The 16,929-nt window shown below is 42.0% G+C and overlaps 1 protein-coding gene across 2 annotated transcripts in view; it reads right to left on the reverse strand.

Moving 5' to 3' along the window:
- Positions 1-16,929, reverse strand: part of TNS3 (tensin 3) — a 592,547-nt gene that overhangs the window by 126,748 nt on the left and 448,870 nt on the right. For both annotated transcript variants that reach the window (XM_029589689.1, XM_029589690.1), the window contains exons 19-20: positions 12,546-12,672; positions 12,353-12,436 (exon numbers count right to left, since the gene is read on the reverse strand). In XM_029589689.1, coding sequence (XP_029445549.1) covers positions 12,353-12,436; positions 12,546-12,672 — 211 coding nt within the window. The remainder of the gene's footprint in view (positions 1-12,352; positions 12,437-12,545; positions 12,673-16,929) is intronic.

Consider the following 16,929-nt stretch of genomic DNA (forward strand, 5'->3'; position numbering starts at 1 on the left):
AAGTTTAAACAAAAACTTAAAACATGGCTTTTCTTACAAGCATTTACCTAACGATCCTTCACCCTCATAATAGCAGGAGACATTTCCCTCATACCCCCTGCAGTTAGCCATTTATTGACAATGCCTTAATAACCTACCTCCTAATTTACATAGCTTCAATTTATTGCTCAATTTTTTAACTTATAGTATTATCCTGTGATATTTATTATATATTTTATATGTTTTGTATACTTTTCTATCCATTCTATTCCTGCTTATTTCTGCAATTTATTTTACTTTTCACATTATGTAGCATGGGTTTTAATCATACTAGTTTCTCAACCTCACAATTTTTTGCAACTTGTATTTTAATTTATTTTATTTAAAACGTGATTTGATATTTAACTTCTTAATGTCTGATTTATCTAGTTTGTACTTCTTTATCTTCTTCAACTGTTTCCTTAGATGTAACTAGTATTGTTATTATTTCTAACCAGTTCAATTGTTCATGTTTAAAGCACCGTTGCTAGATGTTACGTTAATTGTAAACCGATGTGATGTTACTAAATGAACGTCGGTATATAAAAGCTACAAATAAATAAATAAATAAGAACTGCACACAGTATTCAAGGTGTGGTCTCACACTGGAGTGATAGAGATATTATGCCATCTTCTGTTTTATATTCTGTTCCCTTTCTAATAATTCCTAACATTGTTTGCTTTTTTTTTTAATCACCACAGCACACTGGGCCGATGATTTCAATGTATTATCCACTATTTATTTATTTATTTATTTAACATTTTTTCTATACCGACCTTCATGGTTAAAATACCATATCAGGACGGTTTACATCGAACAGGGGTAAAATAACTAGATAAAGGAAGAAAAAACAAAGTTACATTACAACGAGGACTGTGAACTTGGAAGCTTAGGAAGCTAGAAGAGAAATATAAAGTTAAGTTAAAGGGAGAGAAACAAATTCCGGACTAGAGGTAGTCCAGACTAGAGATAGTCCACATGTTAGAGTCGGTATCCATGCTGTCAAGGTATTCAGAGGAGGGGAGGATCCATTAATCATGGGTAGATAACGCCTAATGTGTATCCCAGGGTTCTGGGAAGGCTTGGCGGAACAGCCACGTTTTGAGTTTTTTCTTAAAAGTTAGCAGGCAAGATTCCAGCCTAAGTTCTGCAGGGAGGTTGTTCCAGATGGCTGGGCCTGCTGTCGAAAATGCTCGGTCCCTGGATGCGATGAGTCGTGTGGCTTTGGTTGGAGGGGCTTGTAGCGTTCCTTTGGATATTTCTCTCATTGGCCTGTTAGAAGTATGGAGTTTTAATGGAATTTCAAGGTCGAGATAAAGGAGATTATAGATGAATTTGTGTATTAATGTTAAAGATTTGTGAAGGACTCTGTAATTGACTGGTAACCAGTGTAGATTTCGGAGGATGGGTGTAATATGATCATTCCGGTTGGTGCTTGTCAGGATTTTAGCTGCCGCATTCTGTATCATCTGGAGAGGCCTGATGGATGAGTTGGGTAATCCTGTGAAGAGCGCGCTGCAGTAGTCTATTTTGGCAAAAATCAATGATTGAAGAACTGTCCTAAAGTCGTGGAAATATAAAAGGGGTTTGAGTCTTTTTAATACCTGTAGTCTGAAGAAGCAGTCTTTGGTTATAGTGTTAATCATACTCTTTAGGTTAAGACGGTTATCAAGTATAACCCCAAGGTCTCTAACTTGAGTATGAGAGAGGGCGTGGTTATGTTGGGCCTGTGACTGATAGTTATCTTGGAAGGCGGAAATGAGGAGGAGTTCGGTCTTTTTAGCATTGAGGACCAAATTTAAACTGTTGAGGAGATTAGTGATGGAATGTAGGCAGTTGTTCCAGATCGATAGTGATTTGGTGATGGATTCCGTTATGGGGATCAGGATCTGCACATCATCCGCGTAAATGTAGTGAATAAGGTTGAGGCTTGTTAATAGTTGGCATAGGGGGAGGAGGTAGATATTAAAAAGGGTGGGGGACAGGGAGGATCCTTGAGGTACTCCAAGTGATGAATTTGTTGGTGGTGATTCTTTATTATTTATTCTGACCTTGAAACTTCTATCGCTAAGGAAAGACTTGAACCAGTTGTAGACTTGTCCTGAGATGCCTATGTCTAATAGATGATTCAGGAGGATGGCGTGGTTGACGGTATTGAACGCCGCTGATATGTCTAAAAGGATTAGAAGAAAAGAATGTCCTTTGTCTAGTCCCATAATAATATGGTCAGTTAGGGAGATGAGCAAGGTTTCTGTGCTGCGTGATTTGCGGAAACCATATTGTGAAGGATATAGAATATTGTAATCTTCTAAATATTCTGATAGCTGGGTGTTAACCACCTTTTCTGTGAGTTTGGCTAAGAATGGAAGATTCGATATAGGGCGGAAATTAGCTAGTTCACTAGGGTCTAAGTTGTGTTTCTTAAGGAGGGGTTTGAGAGAGGCGTTTTTTAGGATGTTTGGGTACAGTCCTTGGGTTAAGCAGCAGTTTATGATGTTGGCCAGTGGTCCGGATATAGTGTTTGGTATGAGTAGAAGTAGCTTGGTTGGTAGGTTGTCTGTGGGATGGCTGGATGGTTTCTGCTTCTTGAGAATGGATTCGATCTCTTTAGATGAAGTTAATTCGAAGTTTTCTAATTTGGCTTCCTTAAGCATATGGGTATTGGTAAATGAAACGAGGGTGTTGGTATTGGGTGGGAGGAGGGAGATCGTGTTTGATATCTTCTGCTGAAAGAATATGGCTAGCTCATTTGCCTTGGATTGAGCTTGTTTGTCTGGGATCGGTGGTGGTAGTGACTTTGTAATTTGAGACACATATGAGAAGAGAGCCTTCGCATCATATTGGAAGTCATGGATTTTATTTGCGTAAAAAACTTTTTTAGCTTTTAAAATTGATGACCTGTAATAATGTAAGGTTCCTCTGTATGATGAAAGCGTGGAGGGGGAAGGGGCTTTACGCCATTTGTTTTCTTTGTGACGTAGTTCTTGTTTTAACTGTTTGAGTTCCTGGGTGAACCAAGGTTGGTTTCCTTTTTTTGTGGGGTTAATTCTTTTCGAGATAGATGATGTCTAGATCTCTTTCCTGGGTGGTAACTCCTAAGATAGAACCTAACATTGTGTAACTACAGCAAGGGTTATTTTTCCCTATATGCATCACCTTGCACTTGTCCACATTAAACTTCATCTGCCATTTGGATGCCCAATCTTCCAATCTTGCAAGGGCCTCCTGCAATTCATCACAATCTGCTTGAGATTTAACTACTCTGAATAATTTTGTGTCATCTTCAAATTTGATCATCTCACTTGTCATACTCCTTTCCAGATCATTTATAAATTTATTGAAAAGCCCAGGTCCAAGTACAGATCCCTGAAGCACTCCACTGTTTCCCTTTTTCCATTGTGAAAACTGACCATTTAATCATACACTGTTTCCTGTCTTTTAACCAGCTTGCAATCCACAAAAGGAATTTAGTTTTCTTAGAAGCCTCTCATGTGGGACTTTGTCAAACGCCTTCTGAAAACCGAAATACAGCACATCTGCCTTTTCACCTTTGTCCACTTGTTTATTAACCCCTTCAAAAAAATGTAGCAGATCTGTGAGGCAAGACTTGCCTTGGGTAAATCCATGCTGGCTGTGTCTCATTAAACCATGTCTGTCTAAATGTTCTGTGATTTTATTCTTTATAACAGCTTTCACAAATTTTCCAGGCACTGAAGTTAGGCTCACCAGTCTATATAGTAAAACAGAGTAAAAAAAAATAAAAAAAAAAAATGTCTGGACAAATTTCCTGAGGCCAGGTCCATAAATAATTACTGTTCAGACAGATTTTGGTTTATCTCCCTTTTTATTCTTGTGGAGAGTAACAAATACTTTTATATTGGGATCACCTGGGTACTTCTAAAATGACCCAGCCTGGCCACTGTCAGATAGAGAATGCTGAGCTCGATATAAATAGAAAATGCCTTCATAAAAGCCCACATAATCACCTGCACCTGCTTTTGAAATGCTAACCAACATGCACACAACATAGTGCATCCCTAGAAACCACATTTATAAAAGAATAAAGATTCCTACATTGTCTTAAATGAAGGAAGTGCATATTTTAGAAAGGAACCACATACCTGGAAACCTTCCACTTGCTCCTTAACCTGTCATTTAAGTTAATAAAATCCATGCATGAGATTGGGTAAAATGGTAATTACGCTCACTCAATATGATGTGCCAGAGCTTAAGATGAATCCTACCGCCCAAAACAAACTCTTCCAACACATGCCTGTCCCACTTCTGTCACTCTTCCTGCTCTACGACATCAAAATAAAACAGGCAGTTAAGTTTCCATACAAGAAACACTTTAATTTATAATCTGTGACCTTACAAATCCACATATGTCCATTGGCCTATTATATTTCCTTTGCATGTCTCTCGAGAGATTTTGTTCTCGTTCCTCCCAGCACACTCATAAGAACATAAGAAATTGTCATACTGGGTCAGACCAAGGGTCCATCAAGCCCAGCATCCTGTTTCCAAGAGGCCAAACCAGGCTACAAGAACCTGGCAATTACCCAAACACCAAGAAGATCCCACGCTACTGATGCAATTAATAGCAGTGGCTATTCCCTAAGTAAACTTCATTAATAGCCGTTAATGGACTTCTCCTCCAAGAACTTATCCAAATCTTTTTTGAACCCAGCTACTCTAACTGCACTAACCACATCCTCTGGCAACAAATTCCAGAGTTTAATTTTGCATTGAGTGAAAAAGAATTTTCTCCGATTAGTCTTAAATGTGCTACTTGCTAACTTCATGGAATGCCCCCTAGTTCTTCTATTATTCGAAAGTGTAAATAACCGATTCACATCTACTCGTTCAAGACCTCTCATGATCTTAAAGACCTCTATCATATCCCCCCTCAGCCATCTCTTCTCCAAGCTGAACTCGTGTCTATTGCTCATTTAGGTTTTTTTTCTCCCTTTTACCTAAGGAGAATCCTTTTCACAACTGCCTTCAAGGAGGGTACTTTTCAAAGCCCTTTCCTCCAGTGAAGCCATGCTTTGCCTGCGGAAATGACCTATTATAAAATTATCCACCCAATATGCAGGCAGACTTGCATGCGTGGAGCCTCTATGTACAGAAGTTTACCCACTGTAAGCGGAGGCGTTCCCAAGGGCAGGTTTAGGGGAGAGGGTTTGCACTTGCATCCATACTTTTGCTTTTTTTTTTTTTTTTTTTTTTTTTTTTTAACAGGATGCACGTAAATTTTCCAGAAAAGCTATGCACACGCGTTAGCAGGTGTAAAAGTGTGCAAGTACTGCATGCTTTCAATTTGGGAAATTGGTGTAAAGTATAGCGTATACAAATTTATGTGAGCTGTTTCACAGGGGGTAATTTTGTAAGGGACTACGGAGCACCTTAAGAACAGGCCCCATCTCTCCGGCCCCGGTCCATCCTAAGAAAGGGAAGGCTGGGTCCAGGCTGTCTCCTCCAGGCCAAGGATATAATGTGGGCTGAGACAAGAGCAGAGGAGGCCCCTGACTCAGGAGAGAACAGCTCATGGACGGACTGTGAGTAAAATGGGAAAGGCAGCCCCTTCAAGACAGTCTGACCTGTTTGAGTTTGTATTATTGAGCTGGAATGGTGACTGTGGAATAACGTTGGTTTATTTGCACTGTAAATAAAACACAAAGAAAAAGCCTTGACCGCTCATTTGCGTGCCATACCCCCATAACGTGTTAGTATCCTTATCAAACTCTTTTTCCTGTATGAATAAATAAGTATTTTGATTTAAAGGATTTTATTAACTTTAATGCTGTTGGAGATGTGATATTTTTGGAAAACAAGTTTTCAGATTTGTGATGCATGTTAGAATCATATAATTTTGTTATGCTCTATGTAATTTGTTGTTGATAAATCATTATGTTAATTTGCACTAAGGGGTTCAGCATCACTAATTGTTAATGTGCTACTTACGGAAGATTGTGCTCCCATCTGCCCTCTTCAAGCTGGGAGAGAACGTGTTTGAGCAATCACTGATAATTACTATTATATGTTGTGTGTTCTTTAGTTTCCTTATGTGAATAAGATCACACCGTGTATCCATTTATTTGATGGGAAATGAATATTAGCAATCACAAGCTAATTTTTTTTAAAAGCATGATGGTACCCCAGCAGTAAATAATACATTTTGCTTGTGATATAACTGTGACCTTACTTACACAGTTGGAATTGATTTTTCATCCAGTGGGATGCCATTAAAAAAAAAAAAAAAAAAAAAAAAAAATGCATTAAGTACTCTGGTAAGTAGACCATTAGGAAAGGCTGACTTTAGAGAAGCATGTTTATCTTGGATTGGGTCCTGATGTAGAGTGTCTAGCTCAATCCTTGATAACAGTCACACCATCTGGCTAAAAGCTAGGTAGCAGGCCACTTGAGGATAATGGTACACTTCTCACATACTGAAAAGGGGCATAGTTCCCTCCCTGTATGCCCCTCTTATCCTTCAAAGTTAAGCAACAGTATTTTCACTGGTGAATATGTGCACTTAGCAGAAGTAGAAAGACACCAAAATTTGTTTAATAGACTGTACAGCGTAGACTTCCGGCAGGCAATTTTTAAAAGCCACTTACTCTGGGCAAATAGGATATCTGAAAATTACCCACCCTGTACATGCGTAAAAGTAGAAAGACTCAGAGGCGGAGTTCCATCTTTTCTTAAATTATAGAGGAGGAAACCGTGCATCTTCTCTCCTTCTCCAAATTCACTACCTATTCCTTTGAACCCCATTCTCATCTGCTCCTCAGCTCTAACTCTCCCACTGTCATTCCTTCCATCTGTCACATCATCAATCTATTTCTTTCCGCTGCTACTGTTCCTGCTGTCTTCAAACATCATACCACATTCCTTAAAAACCCTCAATGGACCCTACCTTTCCTACCAACTATCGTCTCATCTCATCTCTCTCTTCCCTTTCATATCCAAATTATTCAAATGTGCTATTTATCGCCACTATCTTGACTTTTTTTCATCTGGCTTTTGTCCTCTACTTCCAAAGAAACGACCCTTCCTAAAATCTCCAGCAACCTATTCCTGAACAAATCTAAGGGCCTTTACTAGATTCCCATCCTCCTTGACCTATCTCCTGATTTTGCCACTGTTGATCACAATTAGTCCTTGATACTCGGTCCTCATTTGGATTTTGGGACTCTTTACTGTCTGGGTTCTCTTCTTTCCTCTCCCATTGCACTTTTAGTGTTCGCTCTTGTAAAAACTGCTCTACTGCTATCCCACTATCAATTGGTGTACCTTGAGGCTCTGTCTAGGAACCTCTTCTCTCTATATGCTTATTCCCTCAATGCTTTAATCTCCTTCCATGGCTTTCAGTAACATCTTTATGCTGACTACCAGATCTACATTTCTACGCCAGAAAATTCATCAGCCCCAAATCTCAGCCTGCTTGTCTGACATTGCCATCTGAATGTCCCACCCAGACTCGCATCCCTCCTCCCCCTCTCTTTCTCTGGACATTACTGTCAACCTTTTGGTCCCCCCTCGGGATTATCTTTGAGTCATCCCTTTCTCTATAAACACTGCTAAAATGTGCTGTTACTTCTCTACATCACCAGCAATATCCATCCTTTTCTTTCTGAACACACTACCAGAACTTTTATTCATGCTTATCACCTCCCTCTTAGACTACAGCAACCTGCTCCTCACAGGTCTCCCACTGAACCATCTCTGTCCACTATAATCTATTAAAATTTCAGCCATGCGATTCATCTTCCACCATTGTCGCTACACTCACATAACCTCTTTTCTCAAGTCACTACATTGGTTCCCTATCCATTCTCACGTACACTTCAAGCTTCTCTGACTCACCTACAAGAGCCTTCATTCTGCAACTCCTCATTCCTCTCCTCTCTTATCTCTCCCTACAACCTCCTTGTGAACTCCTGTCATTGAGCAAGTCACTCTTATCTCTGCCCTTTTCCTCCATCACCAACTCCAGACTCTGTTCCTTCCACCTTGCTGCTCCGTGCACCTGGAGTAGACTTCCTGAGTTGATGCATCATCTGGGCTGGATTTAGACATAGGCCACACAGGCATTTAAAAGTTTCAGGTCATGTCATTTTGGGGAAAACTTCCATGTTGGTTAGTTTTTTCCAAATTCTTTTAGGTTTCAAATTTTTTTAGATTTTCCAAATTTTTTTAGGTTTCAAAAATATTTTTTTCTACAAATTCTGGGGCAGATTTAAAAAAAAACTATGCCCGTGTGTACTTTTGTTCGCGCCGCTGGCGCGAACAAAAGTACGCCGGATTTTAATAGATACACGCGTATCTTTTAAAATCCGAGGTCAGCGTGCGCAAGGCTGCGCAAAATCGGCAGCCTGCGCATGCCGAGCTGCACAGCCTGCCTCCGTTCCCTCGGAGGGAACTTTCCTTCCACATTGTCTCTGTTGTTTCAAATGAATATGCATCTCTAATAGGCATGTACCTAAGGGTGCCAAATTCTGAAAGCACCCAAAAACTGGGACTCCCTCCCACTGCTCTGATTTTCAGAAGAAAATCCCCCTACAATGAGTCCATAAGCCTATGAGTGCTGTAATTTTAAATTTGGCCCTGTGCATCATGTTCCCTCTCTGGCCATATTCAAATCCAGCCTAAAAACCCACCTTTCTGAAGCTGCTTTTAAATCCATCTCTACTTCTCCTGACCACACCCCTTTTTGGGTTTCACCATCTTCTATCTGTTTATCTGTCTGAATAGATTGTAAGCTCTATGGAGAAGGGACTGTCTCTTTGCAAAGCAATGTGTACTTCTAGTACCACTATAAAAATAAGTGGTGGTGGTGGTAGCAGCACTAGTAGGGATGGGCTACATCATTTGTTTTACATTTTCAAACTACGTGTGTTGTTTTGCAGGGGAAAATATCCACAGAAAGAGCAGGTGCAGATGATTTCTGTTGGTCCTTTTTCCCCAGGAAAATTTCAAAGGAAAAGTGCACACATAATTTTCTCTGTGAGAACTGGTGAAAGTCCACCAGTAAAAGAACCTGCGGACTTTGCAACTACTTGCATAGTTTGCAAACTTTCCCCCAACATAGCTCTATTGGTTCTGAAAAAACTGGACCCCAGTCGAGATACCTTTTATGAAACAATGAAAAAATAATCCAAAGATGCTGTAGGTCCATGAGCTTTCCAGATGAAGAAGGGGCCTATGTGGTCTTAAAAACTCTTGTACTGAGTCTCTGGTTTTTTCTTACACTGGTCCAGTTAAAATGATCATAAATCTCCCCCTAAAAATCAACTCACTCAGATATTTTTCAGGGTAATTTAAACAGCCAGTAAGAACCATGCTCACGGATAAACTCTGCCTCACTTGTGTAGTTTTGTGGTATTTCTGCAAGACCTGCTGGGGCTCTCACTTTCCAAATGGCCATCCAGGCTACCACAGCTCACAAGATGGCTTTTTTTGTTGGCCATGCTAAACAGTGCTTGCCAGGGTTCTGCACTGCTAAGTGCTAGTTTTTCCATCAGCTACGCAACTTTGTCAACTGAGCTACTACAACTGCGCTCAAGACAACTCTGAAATGATACATCACGAAACAACTCAAAGGGAATAAAACAAACCGACAATGTATTTCAAGGTAATTAGAATTGTCTGATGCTTGTGTTTCCCTGCTTTAGCTTGCAGGATATTCACTATTTGTCCTTGACTTATTTGCTATAATAAAACCCAAGTTTCTTAATAACATGCCACGAATTGGCAGCAATAAAGCATAACCCTTCCATTCAACAAGCAGTAAGCAATCTCTCTACTTCCAGCTTAGAATCCAGGGGACAAGCGTTCTATTCCACCCACATTCCTCTGTGAAGAAATAGGAGAATAACATAAAAATATTTTATCCAGTAATGAGCAAAGCAGCATATAAAGACTATTGCAACTTGACAGCACTATAAAAAACACAACAGACTAGACTCCCCCCAGTGGACAAAACCCCAAATTGTTATCGACAGCTTCAGCAAAACAGTCAAGTCTCTTATCTCAAGAAGGGACCTTTGTGTACTCAAAAGCTCATATTCCATAACAACCTTTGTATCTGCCCTTTCATAGCTGTCACTACCTACAAAGACTCCTAGGTTTTCCCCAGGACCACTGCTACTAGACCTCTGCACTGCATAATTAAGGACAGAGAGGAACCCTAAAACTGTATATTCAGCATAACCCTAAACGAAGCATTAAAAAAAAAAAAAAGAATGAAGTTTCAGAGTACAGCTGAGTAAGGGTGGGCGCCTCACCTCCACTAACAATGATATCACTTCCACAGCAGAAGAAATGAGGATATATATATGAAATAGGATTGCCAACAGCAGGAGAGAAATCATACTCAAGCAGTATAAAAAAACCCCCCAAAACATATGGCCAGATTAGACAGGCCCAATATCGTGCAACATAACCAGGCAAGAGAAGTTGGTTTTTGTTTTTTTTTTACTGTATCGTGGTGCGTGCATGACCACTGTTGCCAACCTAGACCCCAGCAGTCACAGCAGTCCCTGCCTTCCCCCTCACCGGCCCAGAGCCTCTGTAGCACAGAATAACAGCCCTTCTTGTCTCTCTCAGGGTGGACTCCTTTCCATGGCAGGTGGCACTATCTGCCTCTTCTCCCCCCCAGCCCCTGCATGGCAGCTGTCCCTGTTTTACCAGCAGGAGGTAAAAACATAAGAACATGCCATACTGGGTCAGACCAAGGGTCCATCAAGCCCAGCATCCTGTTTCCAACAGAGGCCAATCCAGGCCATAAGAACCTGGCAAGTACCCAAAAACTAAGTCTATCCCATGTTACCTTTGCTAGTAATAGCAGTGGCTATTTTCTAAGACAACTTAATTAATAGCAGGTAATGGACTTCTCCTCCAAGAACTTATCCAATCCTTTTTTAAACACAGCTATACTAACTACACTAACCACATCCTCTGGCGACAAATTCCAGAGTTTAATTGTGCGTTGAGTGAAGAAGAACATTCTCCGATTAGTTTTAAATGCGCCACATGCTAACTTCATGGAGTGCCCCCTAGTCCTTCTATTATCCGAAAAAATAAATAACCAATTCACATCTACCCGTTCTGGACCTCTCATGATTTTAAACACAGAGGTACAGAGTCAACCTCTTTCTGCTGTCATCACTGTAGGCCGGCCCCTGCAGTGCTGCTGCCGCGGCTTCCGGCAGTGATGGTGAAGGAAACATTAGGGCCTCTTCCCCATCATCAGACAACACCACCCTGCCCCAACTATCCTGTCTCAACCACCATCAAATCCCCTTGGCACACCCATGGGCATCTTCTGCCCCACCAGACCCTGGTGAGTATTTTTCTTCATCCATTTACACTTTTCTGAAAACCTGACTGGCTGGGCCAAAAGGAGTAATTTGAGCACCATTGTGTTAAGCTATTTTCCCTTCATAATTTCCGGTTACTTCCGAATCTCAGAAGCTTTCTAAGCGCTATCAGTAAACAGCTGTTGAAGCATAGGCCATCTAATAAGGATGGCAGAGCTTGACAATATAAAGGAACAAAGAGTTAAATCTTCCACATAGGCACCCAAACAATGTATCTTGCAATTACGCTAGTTGAAAGATTTGAAATTCAGTTTTATTCAAGGAATTGTGCTAAATACATTTAAGGAAAAGAGAACATTTTTGAAGATATAACACTGAAGATGTCTTTCAGAAAACTGGGACACCCGAAACAGTTAATTACCGTGATGGGGTCTGAAATGCCTATAGTAGGGGATCCTTCACAATCAGGCCAACGCAATAAAGTACGCGCAAAAACGTGCGAGAAAACTGGATGCATGTTTTATTGAACACGCGCACAATCACCTCTCCTGGGCGCTCAATACAATAGGTGAATGAGCTGTCGCATTGAAAAGGTCGTGAAGAGGTACCTGCTTTCACAGATCCAGCAGCAGGAGACTCTAAAAGGCGAGGGATCAGAGGGACTCCCTTGCAGTGTAATTACTTTGAGAGAAGGCTGTTATTGGAGATGGGAAGCTTGTTGAAGGGGAAGCAGGATGGAGGTAAGAGGGGGGCTTGCCAGGCCTAGCTGGGCCACATCAGTAGGGAAATTGCTAAACAAGTTTAGTTAGTGCTCAGACAGGGCTAGTTTGATATTTCATTTGCCTGTAGTCAGGTTTGTACATACAAGTATGAAAAGAGATTAACACCATATTGAGGAATAATCGGGTGTCCCAATCTGCTATTGTCCCCCAGCCCAGAGTCATGGCCTCACTTAAGCGACAAGTACGTTACCAAAAAAACGAGATGCGAGGAACCAAGATCTCACCATGAGGGACTCTGTACATTTCTGCTGGGCTGCACATCTGTTGTATCATTTGACTCCTTGAGGAGTAACTTGGAGGCGTTTTCACTGTAAGGGAAATGAAAGAAGGATAAAAGCCCCCAAACGTATTCCCATTTTCTGTCAAGTTAAATAAACACAACAGGAAATAGTACTGATAACTGACTGGTGTCCTCACCATATGGTGTCTCTGGAGACACTGGAAATGCTGGTGTGGGTGGGATAGATTCGTTCCCGTGTTTAGAAGGCGAGAACAGGCTGGAATCCATGTCATCCAGGTCTTCTCGGTAGCCAGCAACGTTCATCTGAAATGGGAAACACGGCCATTCTCAATTGGATACAGTCCACTACCCTAAGTGTTGCAAACTAGCCCAAGTAACATTTCATCTTCATGGCCGGAATATGGGGTACAATTTAGGGATGTGAATCGTTTTTTGATGATTTAAAACAATCGTCAGATATATTTTAAATCGTCAAAAATTGTTAAGTGTCGCGATACAATAGAAATTCCCCCGATTTATCGTGAAAAATCGTAAATCGGGGGAGGGCGGGGAAAACCGGCACACCAAAAAAACCCCTAAACCCACCCTGACCCTATAAAACGAATCCCTTACCTTCCCCCACCCTCCCGAACCCCCCCAAAACTTTTTACGAGTACCTGGTGGTCCAGTGGGGGCGCGGGGACCGATTTCCCGCTCTCGGTCCATCGGCGCCATTTTGGTTGCCACTCAAAAATGGCGCCGATGGCCCGATAAAAAAACCCCCCACCCTACCCTTTAAAAACGACCCCTTAGCTTCCCCCACCCTCCCGATCCCCCCAAAACATACTTGGTGGTCTAGTGGTGGTCCCGGGAGTGATCTCCCATTCTCAGGCCGTCGGCTGCCACTCATAAAGATGGCACCGATGGCCCTTTGCCCTTACCATATGACAGGGTATCCGTGCCATTGGCTGGCCCCTGTCACATGGTAGGAGCAGTGGCTTGCCGGCGCCATCTTTAAAGATGGCCGCTGCCTTCATAAAGATGGCCGCCGCCGTATTTACAGATGGCTGCCGCCATCTTTAAAGATGGCGCCGGCCATCCAGTGCTCCTACCATGTGACAGGAGCCAGCCAATGGCACGGATACCCTGTCATATGGTAAGGGCAAAGGGCCATCGGCGCCATCTTTATGAGTGGCAGCCGACGGCCTGAGAACGGGAGATCGCTCCCGGGACCACCACTAGACCACCAGGTATGTTTTGGGGGGCTCGGGAGGGTGGGGGAAGCTAAGGGGTCGTTTTTAAAGGGTTGGGTGGTTTGTTTGTTTTTAATCGGGCCATCAGCGCCATTTTTGAGTGGCAGCCAAAATAGCGCCGATGGCCCAAGAGCGGGAGATTGGTCCCTGCGCCCCCACTGGACCACCAGGTAATCGTAAAAAGTTTTGGGGGGGTTCGGGAGGGTGGGGGAAGGTAAGGGGTTAATTTTAAAGGGTCGGGCCTCACTACAAAAAAAATAACGATGTGAATCGGAACCAATTCCGATTCACATCACCCACATCACCCACGATCAGATTTTTTCCCCCCTCTAGCTGAACCCGATCATTAAGACGATCGGGCACATGATTCACATCTCTAGTACAATTCTGCTCATATTACCACAGCAAGACACTGATCAGTCTTCAAAAAATGCAAAAAAAAAAAATGCTTAGAAGAGCTTTGGCGTCGATGTCCCATGTTAGCTGTGTGCAAGTGCTCATGCACACAGGAAAACACAGCACGCACGCGCGAAGGAAAACAGAACACTGCGCACCAATCTGTACACTGTGTCGCACACAAGGATTTGTTTTGCACACGCTGCCCACAAAAAAATTAGAGGGAAGATTGTTTTGCATACAGAATTTATCATATCCAGAAATACTATAAAAACTCACAATGTTTTGGGAAAATAGTGAGAGGATTTAAGTGGTGTGAGCTATACTTGAGAAAACTTCTAACACTGAGAAAACACCTAACATGCATGGAATCTGGATAATCGCAGGCTTCTCATGCAACTTGCTAATTCTGTTGGTTTCACTACAATATACCAAATATATTGGAAACGAGAAGATTTTTCTTAGTGGATTGCTAAGAAACATCTCATTATTAATGTTTTAATGAGGTATCTAAGAAATTTACTTCACAAGCAATACACTACAGAAAAACACACTATATTACACATTAACAGTCAGCTTTAAAATGTCTGAAAGATTTTAGGCTGGAAATGACAATAGTCAAAGTCATTTTAAGAGAACGAGCAATTTAGCCAGATAAAATGGCTGGGCTGAAAGTTTTCCACAAAAAGAGGATGGAGTGAGTGCTGCACTTCAAGCATACATTAATGGACAAAAGGGGAAGCGCAGCGAGTTAACTATATGTACAATTTAAGGATCAAAAAATGTGTGATATTTGTTAGCAAGTTGGATAGCGTTTATGAGTTAGTCTACAAAGATCTATGAACATACAATTTAGTTGAATAAAATTCATAATCTGATTTTTAAGTGAATTTTTCACTATAATATTTGGTAATCGTTATTCATAAATATAAGTCTGCTTAACTTTGATATTTAATCCTTAGTAGAATTTTTTGTTAGGAGTATGCCGTTCTAATCAGAATAAATTCTACTGTATTGTCCTTTATTACACTAATTCTAGAGTTATTGTTTAACTTTAGTACATTGTGTTCAAAAGTCCTTTTGTAATGTGCAGTTTACTGTATGGATCCTCTGTTTTGAGAGTCCCTCCTATTTAAATAATGTTCCTTTGTTACAGCATATGAACCCCGCTTAAAATACGTCCCTCCCGATGCAGCCACGTGTGGCGAAACACGGGTCCGTGTCGGGGGGCCCTGTTTTAACATTGTGTCTCTTTAAGCAATGGAGTTGCCGCCAATAAAGTGTTAAAAAGAATTTACAACGTTGAAGTTGTTTTGGGACTTATTAAAACTTGCTGCGCTTCCCCTTTTGTCCATTAATGTGGGCTGAAAGTTTTGCCATTCTCAGAGTGACTAAAAGAACGTACGAGCTCCCACAGCCGGCCTACTTTTAGCCACACTCCAAAGAAGTGATCCTCTGGGAAGAGGCGCATGTGTTTAGGGCTATTCTGGAGTATGAACCTCAGCGAATTAATCAGGCGTAAAATGTGGTAATTATGCTTGCTGTATGTTACAGATTTAGCTTGTTTACGAAGCGTATGATGTTTTGGTTTTATTTCAATCGTGCGTGCACTTTGTACATGGCTTAGAGCCTGGGCGTGAGCGATAAATAAAATAAACAGTGTGTGTACATTCAATTTTCAAAAGGATGCATGCCTGCGCACACAGCAAGTGCAACGCACAAAAGCACTTAACGCGAACATGCTGCCCTTGCTAATTCACACACACACACACACACAAAAAAAAAAACCCAAACGCGGGTAGTTTCTCTCTGAAAATCTGCAGGAAGTACATGCAGTACAAGGGCCGCATGCTATCTGTGAGCCACTCAGGCCTCTGACCTTGACCTGTGTAACTCCAAGTGGTGTCATTAGCACCACTCGAGTTCATGGAACTGAACCTCCTCAGCTCTCCGCAGGATGATAAGGCAGGCAAGCACAGGGAAACGTCTTCAGAGCTTTGAGGTCCAGGCCCGAAAGAATTTGATGAATGCACTCTCTGCAGTTATTCAGGATTGCAAATGAAGACCACCTGATTTTAGCTAAAGCTTTTGGGGGGAGGAGGAAAAGGGAGAACATTCACAAACCTAATTTACATTTGCTGCACACATTTGGCACTTACGCGCCTTCCTGTGTTCCAGGCCTTGCTCTGCATCAGATGGTTTGAAAGGGGAAAGAGCATTATTCCTTGGAATTAAAGGCAGCAATTTTCAAGAGCCTATGGACACTGCGGTCAATTTCCAGAGGGGAAACTGTGCCCCTGGTTTCCCTTTGACAACCAGCGAATTCAACAGCCTGCGTGCTAAAAGGATCTGTACATGCGGCCAAGCGGGAGAAATCCCATGAACGTGCCCCGTTTTCCTCCCCTGAGCGAAACACGCCCAAAGGAATGTCTCTTTTTTTTTTTTAGCCCAGCCAAAAGTAGATGTACTGTGGAAGCCTGTGCATGCTCTCAGCTGCTCTGAGGAGGACAGAGAGTCGCTAATTGGCAGCTTAAATGGCTTTGGAGACTGCCCTAATCATGCACCGCAGGCTCCGGTGCATAGACACGGAGACTCTGGGGGCACAAACATGCAGCACATTCTTCTGCAGCAGCTGCCTCCTGCGTGTAAGAGTGACACCAAGCGTTCCTTCTGGAAAAGACAAATCTCTTCTATGGGAGGACTCAACAGGACAGAGTCTGCTATACAAGAGACTTGCTACTACCTGATAACCTTCTCCTAAATATCAACTGCTTTTCTTACATCAAGATTAAACATGATGTCAGTGGCAGAGAAGGAATACTTGCATGAGCTTTCAACTTGGGTCCCTTTGATTTCTGTTAATGGGGGGGGGGGGGGCTGAAATGGGAGTCTGTGAAATATCCCCTTGCACTTCATTGGTTTGTGAGTGCCT

Source organism: Rhinatrema bivittatum, chromosome 2 (assembly GCF_901001135.1).
Source record: "Rhinatrema bivittatum chromosome 2, aRhiBiv1.1, whole genome shotgun sequence".
Taxonomy (NCBI): Eukaryota; Metazoa; Chordata; class Amphibia; order Gymnophiona; family Rhinatrematidae; genus Rhinatrema; species Rhinatrema bivittatum.